This window comes from Alexandromys fortis, unplaced genomic scaffold, assembly GCF_014885135.2.
Source record: "Alexandromys fortis isolate MF-2015 unplaced genomic scaffold, M_Fortis_MF-2015_v1.1 scaffold_124, whole genome shotgun sequence".
Taxonomy (NCBI): Eukaryota; Metazoa; Chordata; class Mammalia; order Rodentia; family Cricetidae; genus Alexandromys; species Alexandromys fortis.
Window position 1 is genome coordinate 3485990 of NW_026067995.1, and position 10769 is coordinate 3496758.

The window sequence follows — 10769 nt, forward strand, 5'->3', positions numbered from 1 at the left end:
GTAATGTTTCAGAGTCAAAAACTCAAAATGTCTGATTTTTGAATGTCTAACCCTTTTTATATATACTGGTTTTTAAAATAGAAAACAGTATTTCAAAGCCAACATGCCTATGATTCTACCACTTGGGAACTAGAAGCAGAAACATAGTGAGGTGAGTTCAAGGGCAGCCAGAGGCTGTAGTCAAGACTGTCTCTTAAAGTGGCTGGGTGGAGAGAGACGGAAGAGGAGCTATAAATTGAGAGGATGCCTTGACTCAGTAGTAGGCTGTACTTTGTTACTAAGCTAATGGATACAGTAGTAAAAGTTACTTTTTAGGAATACTATATTAACACAGTATAAAAATCATACTTCCCCATTCACTTTTTAAATTGCTTTTTGTTAAAAGCATGTTGTTTGTGCAGTTATAAGTTTAACAGAAAAATTGAGCAAAATAATTATTAAATCCTCTTCCTCCCTGTTCCCCATACTTACATTGATGTGGTAACTTGTTTCAGCCAGTAGGCAATATTGAACATTGTTATTAACTAAAGTCCATATCTGGGTCCTCCCTTGGTTGTCTGAGTTGTAAGTTTTTAGGAATATATGTTACATATCTACCCAATAGTGTCCTAGCCAAGTAGTTTATTTTCACGGCTTTAAAAAATCTTTCCTGATGCACCCGCCCTGCCTCCTTCCATTCCCAGCCCTAGCAAGCACTGGCCTTTTCTAGAATGTCTCGTTGTTGGGTCCTAAAGAAGAGAGCCGCCTCAGACTGGTTTCTGCTCCTCAGGCTTTGCAGGGGGTGTGCCTCATCCTTAGCACAGTACTAGAAGGGCCAAGCAGGCCAGGGAAGTGGCGGTTAGTAACTTAGGTTGACTCTTTTGTTTTTTAATCTTTTTAGTTTTGTTTGCATTTTTCATTTGTTTTTATTAAATAACTGTATAGTATATATGTGAATACATGTATGTGTGTGTGGAGGTCAGAGGTCAATGTCTGTGTGTGTAATATATGTGTGAATGCATGTTTGTGTGTGTGTGCCTGTGTATGGAGGCCAGAGGTCGATATCTGTGTCTGTGAGTACATGTGTGTACCTGTGTATGGAGGTCAGAGGTCAATGTCTGTGTGTGTACTATGTGTGTGAGTACATGTTTATGTGTGTGCCTGTGTGTGGAGGTCAGAGGTCCACGTTCGGTGTCTTCAGTAGCGACTCGCTTGGCCTGGAACTCACCGTTTGGCTAGCCTGGTGGATCCTGGGATCCTGGCTCTGCTTCCACACCCTTGGGTTACAAACACACACCACTACATCCAGCTTCTCGGTGGATGCTGGGAACCCAAACTCGGGCGATCATGTCTGCAGCAGGCGCTTTATTGACCGAGCCATCTCCCCAGCCCCTGATACTCAACTCTGAGCCCTTATTTTTATTGCTAGAGATTTTTATCTCCTGTCGGAGAGGCTTTGCCATCCCAGCATCTTGATGCCACTTTCAAGTTTTCTGGAAATTCTGTTGTTTTACATGTTTGTCCATTGAGCTCTCGTTCCTGGTTGGTTTGCTTTTGAGACAGAATTTCAGAATAACCTGAGGTAGCCTCAGGCTCGTTACATAAACAAGGGTGGCCTTGGGTGAGGGCTGAGATTACAAATTATTACCACCACACCCGGAACTAAAGATGATTGGGGGACCCCAGGACTTTGTACTTTGAGAACATCTTTATCTCTCAGTCTAGGTACTTGGATGGAACTTATTTTAGGAACACTCAGACCTATTTTCTCATAACTTATAACCCAGATGGCCATTGAAATAATTACTAGGAATATAAGCATGAGCAAGGCCGTGTAGCCCCCCCCCCTTCCATCCTCAAATTCACAGCCCTGTCCCGTGTTAGGAGGTAAGAATCAGACAGGATGCTAGTTAGTTAGTTAGTTAGTGTGTCACCTTTGACCAGGGATCCTTAACTGGGATTTTTACAATTATATTAACTTCTTTGAGGGAGCAGGTAAAATTACTACACTGGCCTCCAGTTTGGCATTCCTCCTGCCTCATCCTCCCAAGTGCTACAGCCAGAAGTGTGAAGCCCCACTCCTCCACGCTTGTTTGTTCATACCGTTGTTTTGCTTTGAGGTAGTCCTACATAATACTAAATTGGCAAGGAGCCCCTTGTGTGCACCTCTCCGACCCCCAAAATTTGCAATAGCCCACCCGCCTCTATCCTAGGATTATAGACATGCATCACCATGCCTGGCTTTTCTGTGCCACAATTACCAGCCGAAAGTGACTATGGCCACTGGTACAGGTTTTAGGATTTCCTGGGGGAAAGCAAATATAACCTTGCTTGTGGAATCCTCGCCTCCAGCCTCTTTCCCTCCGCCCAGGAGCAGGAGTGCAGCACCGCAGCACCGCCGCTAGGGGACGCAAACGCATCACTTGACTGCCAGTCTAGCGACGGGGCGGGGCCAGCTGCGACTTCCGGCTTCCGGCCGAGAGGGTGGGCGTCCGCAGCCGTCATGGCAGCTGAGGAGAAGGACCCGCTGAGCTATTTCGCGGCTTACGGGAGCAGCAGCTCCGACTCGTCGGGCGAGGAGAACAGCGAGCCGGAAGACGGGGGTCGCAAGGAGGCGGCCCCGGCCCCGACGACGGGCGGCCGCGGGAAGCAGGCGGAGAAGCGGCTGCCGGGCCCCGACGAGCTGTTCCGCAGCGTGACCCGCCCGGCCTTCCTCTACAACCCGCTCAACAAGCAGATCGACTGGGAGCGGCACGTGGTGAAGGCGCCCGAGGAGGTGAGGTCCCCGGCCCCGCGGCCGCCCCGGGGCCCGCCCCCCGCACGCACTCAGCCCGCGGGAGGCCGCGCGTCCCCACGGCCCCGGGAGCCCGGGGGGTGTCAGCCTGGGCTCGCCCGCCCCTCCGCGCTCGGGGCCCCCAGCCGGGCGACGACTAACGGTGGTGACTCCCCCCCCCCCCCCCCCCCCCCCCCCCCCCCCCCCCCCCCCCCCCCCCCCCCCCCCCCCCCCCCCCCCCCCCCCCCCCCCGCTGCAGCTTCTCCCCGAGACCCCTTCCCTTTGACGCCGAAGTGCCTGCGCTGCTGCCGCCAAGACAGTGTCTCTGCCGCAGCCTCCTGAAGGGGTCAGCCTGGCCGTAGTATCTGAGACTGGATTCTTCTTTGGTAACTAAAAGTTATTAGCTTTGTTTATCTAGGGAAAGCCTTTTGACTTTTCGCTTAACAGTATTGTGATGTTGATGGAAAAGGAAATGTGTCTCTAAAGCCTAAAGGATTAGAAAATAAAGTAGAATTTTAAAAAAGCCAGCCAGAAAGGTGAGCCGTCGGCAGGGAGGTGCATGCGCTTGTATGGATCGCAGGAACCTCGGTTCGTCACAGGGTTTCTTAATGTGCTTACTTAACAGCCTCCAAAGGAATTCAAAGTCTGGAAGTCCACCTATGTGCCGCCCCCGGAGACCTACAGTACTGAGAAGAAGCCACCGCCGCCGGAGCTCGACATGGCGATAAAGTGGTCGAACATCTATGAGGACAATGGTGATGATGCCCCCCAGAATGCTAAGAAAGCCCGGCTTCTGCCCGAAGGGGAGGAGACGGTGGAATCAGGTAAGAGTGCTCTTGAGACCTCAGCACTTGATGGGTCTCTTTAAGGAGATTACTCAGTGAGCGACGTTTAGACCCCGGTGAGCTGACATGACAGCCTTGACTTTGAATACCAACAAGAATCACTTCCATCTTTCGGGTTTTCCGTTTTATTTGGTGTGAGACAAGGTCTATGTAGGCTGGATGCCCTTTGAGGCCAGTTTGCTTTGCCTCGCAGTGGTAAGATTAAAGGCAGGGGCCGCCTTCCCAGCTGTGCCTGAAGCCGACTCTCAGAAGTCCCCAGTGCCTGGTTAGAGCCGCGGGTGTTCCTTCACAGTTCCTGTAACTATGGCCGGAGTGTGTTGACGGCTTCGTTTTCTGAGACAGTTGTGCTTTAGAGGTACAATTAGCTTGGCAGAGCGGGGAATCCTGTGCATGGGTACAGGACATAGAGTTTCTTGCTTTTGTTGGTAATCTTATAATTTCGTCTCTCACTTGGACTACCACAGTAATCTAACAATTTCCAGTACACTCTTGGTAGTAATTTAGTCTCCTTTACCCGGGATGGGCCAGTGCTCTCGTTTGTTCATAGGCCCTGCTTTGTGAGAGGCCTCATCTGGTCCTCTGTGTGTGGTCCCACAGCAGCCCATCGCAGTGGATGGCTGTCGAGTTGAGCTCAGCATCCTGGACTATCGTTTTAAAGGCCGTTTGCCTTTTTTGTTAAACAGATTTCTGATCTTCCAATACAAGAGCCAACCTTAGCAAAAGGTTGTTCTCTCTGTAGCAGGAGGGTGTCTGCTGTTGCTGAAGATGATCTTGAACTGAGTTCTCCTGCCTTCACCTCCCTAGCACTGGGACTGTAGCCATATCCTTGTCAAGACTTTTTGAAACTCTTAAAGTGTGACTTTTAATGCCTTTATCTATGGCACTTAAGTATTTAAATACAGAATCCTCGTACAGCCTTACACATAGAATAGGGAAATGTCGAGTGAGAGCTTATAACTTGTCCAGGGTCACAGTAAATACTTGGTGCATTAACGCCTGACAGTATGACCCGAAGCTCGTTACCACTGTCTTGTAGAGGAGAAAACAGTCAGACGTGTCTGACTGCCGAAGTGCACAGCGTTGGGAACTGTCAGCCTTGACTAGGGTTTCTCCCATCGTGTTGTCCTAGTTTAAGAAGTAATTGTTCTTCTCAAGTGACCCGTTGGTAGTCTGGTGCCCGTACATCTCTGTCCCCTTGTGATAAAGGCCCAGAGGTTATATGCAAGTAAGCAAGGGTCATCTTTTTTCTAACTTGTGGGTTCAGTTACCAGAAATTCATATAAATGGCAAATAACATCCACATTACCTACCATAGCTAACTCTGTCCTTTTAATCAGAAACTGAATGTAAGCAACTGAAAAGACAAAAAGACCGAGGGTTTTCTGGCTTAAAGCTGGATCGTATGACTCAAGGGTTGTTCTGAGGCTCAGGAAACAGCAGTCAGTCATAACATACTGTACTCACAGGCCTGAGGACCCGGGATCTGCCTGGTGTTGGGATTAAAAGCGTGTGATACCACAGGCTGACAAATCTTGTTAAACTGGATTTAGTGTTGGTTACTGAATCTAACTCTTGTAATAAATGCCCCCATCTGTTTAGAGATTTGGTCTGAAACTCACTATGTAGCCAGATGACCATGAACTTCTGATCCTCCTGCCTCTGCCTCCCAAAATGAGGTTACAAGTGTGTGCCTCTCTGCACATTATGCTGGTCTAGATTTGAGCTTCACGCATGCTTAGTGAGCATTCTACCAACTCAGCCACATCCCCAGCTGATGCTTTCCTTTTGAGGAGTGATATTTTTGCCATTTTAGACGGAAATACCACTACAAATATTGATTTGCCTTTTTCTTCTTGTATGTGAGTGTGGAGGCCACAGGACAACCCTAGGTTCAGTCCTTGTCCTCTGCCTTGTTTGAGATTTTTTTTCTGCTATGTGTGTATTATGTATGTATGTATTCATGCATGCTGTATCTAGGTGGCGTTCTCTCTGTCTCTCCTACCTTGCCTTGAGATCACTGAGGTTACAGACATGTTAACTGGTCAGGCTTTTTGCATAGATTCAAATCCAGGTCCGGAACTATCTCCCCAGCCCCAACAGCATTGCTTACCTATAGTTTGTAATTAATGAAGCATGTATTGGAAAGTCTACCCACTTAATTATATTTTAAATTAATTATTACTCTACGTTGCTTTTATCTGGTCATCCCATATTCTTCCTTTGTCCTTTTTCGCCATTTACCTTCAGAATTTAGAGGAGCTGAGAAAGGTTAAATCTAACCTTGTCTCTATCAGGGCTGCTTGTTTAGTGATTGTGAAATGCAGAAAAGTAAAAGTTATATTTTCATAGCTTTATTAACATAACAAATAGCAAAAACCAGCTAATGAAGCAAATGGGTTTTTTTGTTGGGGTTTTTGTTTTGGGGGGGGTTGGTTTGTTTTTGGTTTGTTTTGGGTTTGGTTTTTTGGTTTTTCAAGGCAGGATTTCTCTGTGAAACAGTCCTGGCTGTCCTGGAACTCACTCTGTAGACAGGCTGGCTTCAAACCCACAGAGATCTTCCTGCCTCTGCCTCCCGGGTGCTGGGATTAAAGGTGTGCACCACCAGCGCCCGGCCTGCTTTAATTTTAAAACAGGTTAAGTTAATGTTTACCTTAAGTGACTCAAGCTGTATGATAGAAAATATTGTTTTCATATCCCTGTGTATGTGTATGTTAGGATTAGGGGTTGGTTTGGGTTTTGTTTTTTTTTTTTTTTTTTTTTTTTTTTTTTTTAAGCTATTCCTGTGTTAGTTTTTAAGGCAGTACCTTATTTTGACAGTAGGGGGCAGGCGCTCTCCTCCAATCACTCACAGGACTAATTTTTCCAGTTCTAGTAGTGTGTGGTATCAGTGTTGATCTGTAATTTACCTGTAGTAAGTTGCAGACTAAAAGAAAAGTTCCTTTTTAATGTGTTCTATAATGTGGCTTGATAGTAGTCTTCAGAAATGCTTTCAACTTCTCCATTACTAATTCTGAAATAATTTCAAGGTAAGCTTGATTGGTTTTTTGTTTTTTTGTTTTGTTTTGTTTTGTTTTTTGGTTTTTCGAGACAGGGTTTCTCTGTAGCTTTGGAGCCTGTCCTAGAACTCACTTTGTAGTCCAGGCTGGCCTCGAACTCACAGAAATCCACCTGCCTCTGCCTCCCGAGCGCTGGGATTACAGGCGTGCACCACTACCGCCCCGCAGCTTGATTGTTTTAATGTGGGTATGGTGGCTTCACACCACTAATCCCTAGACCCAGGAAGTGGAAGCAGGAGGGCCAGGCACTAGGACCCAGCCAGGTTGCAGATTTTCATCATGTGATTTATGATTTGACCTTGGCAGTTTCCTTAAGTTTTTAATGTGAAGGTCTTAAAACATCAAAATATTTTTATGGCACCGTATTCTGTATTTTGGACTTTAGTTCAGCCAGCACAGAGGCTTGTGTCTGTAATCTTAGTTCCTGGGAGGCTTGAGGTAGGAGAATCATGAAATCAAGTCTAGGCTACATAGGGAAAAGGGGAAGGGGAGAGGAGAGAAGTGGAGTAAAGTCAAGGCTGAGGGTGTTCAGTACGGAAGATTGTCTGGAAGGGTTTGGTCCCTGCTACCATGGAAGTCAGGAAGTGAGAAGCTGTGTGCTGTGCGTCTGTGGGATTCTTTTGGGCTGTTGCTGTGTATCGCTGGCTGGCCTCAAACTCCTATCAGTCCCCTGTCTCAGCCGCCTGAGGGGAGCACTGTAGGCACCAGCACCACAGTGCTGGACTCTCGCATCACACATTGCTGGGGAGACTGGTGTGACTTGGCAGCTAGTCTGTGCTCACCCGGGTGTATTGAGACACGTTACTGATTTTTTACGTAGAATGAAAAGGTCCACTTTTTCAGGTTTGACACTTTTATTCATGGAAATTTTCTGTGGCCATAAATAGTAATGGTGTGGGTGGAAGGGGTACTGTTTATTGTATGGTTCTATAGTCTTTCTCCACCCAAATTTTCCTTAGTCTATTGCTGTAAAGATGTTCTGCCATCTGGGAAGGAATAGTCCAGAATTAGAATAGACAGCTGTGAGATTCTCTGAACCTTCTTGTGCTTTTAACCTCAGAACATATGATGGGTTGATTGTAAGACTGGGAGAGGAAAAGTCTGGCTGGTGGCCACTTAGCATGGCTAAAGGTGGTGCATGTTTTGTAGAAAGAAACTGCTCTGGTCCTATGACGTGCGCTGTGTCTAATTGCATACAATGTGTGCACTGGTAAAATTTGGGGGTTGGCTGTTTCAGAAAGAGCTGGCTTCCGTGGAAATTAGATAAATTAAGCCATATTAACATGTCCCTAAAAAGTTAATTTACAATTTGCTATAATTTAAAAAAAACCTGCTTGTTTTCAGATGTAGTTTAATCTGAAAATAGTACTTAGTTTTATTGGCAAGCTTTCAGACAGCTGATGAGTGAGCTTTTTGGTATAAAGCTAATAAATGGGTTTTCTGTGTTGATTTTTTTTTAAAGACTTACTAATGAAGCTCTCTTCTTTCCCACTTGAAGATGATGACAGAGATGAGCGTGCATCTAAGACGCGAAGAGTAGAGCCAGGAGAAGCAGCCAAGAAGAAGAAGTAAAGGAGTGGGGCCAGATCCGCCGGGGCTGACGTGTCCTCGGGGGAGTGTTGGCTGTGTGCATCTTACGAGAAAGTATTTATGTTAATGAACTAACAGTATCGCCTCAAGACTTTCCACTGTAGAATCCATTTTCTTATTTAAGCCTGTATGTATTTACACTCTAATGGTGACCTGTGATTGTGAACTGACAGTACTCGGAAGCATTCTGGCTATCACAGAATTGGTGGCAGGCTTTGAGAGTTTTGTCACATGGACATGCCCGTGCTCTTTGAACCTTTTATAAAGGAATATATTTTTAAAGTAAATATATTTAATGTACTGTGAACTTGTGGGTGCTTTTCATTAGTGTCTGTACAGTGTAAATAGCTGATCATGGAAATAAAATAACTTACGTCAACATTGCTATTATTGGATGCTACTGACGAGTATTTGTGACAGGCAGCCCATTGGCCTGTGACCTTTTCATTTCCGTAGGGATTAGCATGTAGGGAGAGCGTCCCGTGTTTAGGTGCCTTGTACGTACTTCTCTCCAGTGGGCCTGTGAAGTAGACGCTATACCCTCCAGTTTTAATGAAGAGAGCTTGAGGACTAGCGGATTCACTTGGGACCCTGACTCCAGAATCAGATTAAACTACCTGACTTTTCATCAGACTTATCAATTCCAAGAAAATGACCATCTCCTCCATGTCCACTTGTGTTGTTGGGAGGTCTTTTCCTGTCCTGATTATTCAGCTGCACTTACCATATCTGCCTTAGACTGTGATTTGTTCATTTCCTCATTATACTGAAGATAAGGCTCTCGACAGCAAAGAAAAGCATAAGGTATCCACTTAAAGTTGAGTCTGTTGAGTATATGTGATAGAAGAGACACATTAAAATCCATCTGAATTTTTAATTTAACTGAGCATCTTGTTTATTTTGTGGGCTGGGGGTGAAGCCCAAACCTTGTTCATGGTAGGTGACCGCTTTGTCTGGCTGCTGCGCTGTGTGCTTTCTTTACCCAGCTCCCGCGTTAATGCTCTGCTCTGTAGAGCGAGCATCTATCCTGTCTGCTTCCTGGGTCCGTATTCTCTGGCTCCTCCAACTTCCCTGGGGCCAGCATATCCTGTGCTGCTGTTCCTCCCACATTCAGACATGCCACCACCATGGAGAGCGTTTTCATGGGTCACACTGTGAGGTTTGCCTTGGGTATGTATATCCAGTTTTATCTCCACTTGCCCTGCATACTGTGTCAAAAGGCACACCTCCCATGTTTCGCTTCTGCCCCCTGCTGTACCAGCTCCCAAGTCTGGTGAAAACATCCTTTCATTGGGATGATGTTCTCACACAGCTCTTAATCCAGCTGCAAGGGACGGTTTACAGTTCCCAGGTGTGCTATTGAGATGCAATGTCCTGTCTGCGTCATACCCTTTGCTTAGTCTGGCTCTTCTCCAGTGACATAGTCCACTCTCCAAGAGTTCAAGTGTTTCTCTCCTTCATATTCTTGGATTTATTTCTCTATCTGCCCACTACTTCGCTCTTGGTACTAAGTGTCTAGCCGGAATGTGCCAGATCCTGTAGACCAGGCTTTGTGCTTTGTTCTCTGCAAGATTCACCAATGTATTTAGTTTGGTAAGAAATTATTAATGTTTGAATGAGGAAAAAATGAGGTACAAAGACTAATGGACTCAAAGGTGGAGGAGATAGCCCAATGGGTTTAGTAAGCTGTTAAACTAGACAACATAGAATTCAATGCTCAGAACCCACATAGAGCCAGTTCTCATGATTGTTTTACACTCACATGTGCACCCTTCTCAGTACAAATACAAAGAAAGAATAGGGTTTCTTAATGTTTAAAAAGTGGAGAGACAGGCTGGAGAGCTGGCTTAGTGGTTAAGAACACTGACTGCTCTTCCAGAGGACCCAGGTTCAATCCCCAGCACCCATGTGGCAGCTCATAACTGTCTATAACTTCTGTTCCTGTTATGGGTTCCAGGGGACCCGGCACCCATAATTTTTTAAAAAGTGGAGGTGGGGAAACAGTCACCTATCAACATTTAAATTTTTAAAGATTTAAAAATAGTAAAAAAATGTATTCAGAGGATTTAGGCAGGGCGGCTCCAGGGCCAGAGCGGTCACTACACTGAGAAATGGATGCCAGAACTCACCTTTAGTTAGCTTTTGTCATGGGTATTTGCTTCAAAGAATGTCTTTTCCATGGGGTATTCCTACATCTAAAGAATTAACAAATCAGGGCACGAGAGATGGCTGATTTCCAAAAGGATCCAGTTTCTATTCCCAGCACCCACATGGCAGTTCACAACTGTCTGTAACTCTGGTTCCAGGGGATCTGACGCCTGCACACCGATGAACATAAAATGAAGTTTATAAACGTTTTAAAAAATTAAATCCAAAACTGAGCAGAGGAGCCATATTGCAGTAGCAACCTAATGTACCAGGAACATCTTAGGACTGGACCAGGTCAATACAAAGTCGGCATGCAAATGTTTTAGGAAAGTTAATGCATATTTCAAGGACTTCTCATTCTAAAGAAAAGTGGTGAAG

General features: G+C 45.7%; 1 protein-coding gene across 1 annotated transcript; it reads left to right on the plus strand.

Moving 5' to 3' along the window:
* The first annotated feature begins 1659 nt into the window (after positions 1 to 1659).
* Positions 1660 to 9125, plus strand: CUNH1orf52 (chromosome unknown C1orf52 homolog). Its single transcript, XM_050160184.1, has 3 exons — positions 1660 to 2755; positions 3378 to 3576; positions 8152 to 9125. The coding sequence occupies exons 1-3, from the start codon at positions 2483 to 2485 to the stop codon at positions 8223 to 8225; spliced, it is 546 nt and encodes a 181-aa protein (XP_050016141.1). The 5' UTR covers positions 1660 to 2482; the 3' UTR covers positions 8226 to 9125.
* The last annotated feature ends 1644 nt before the right edge of the window (positions 9126 to 10769 follow it).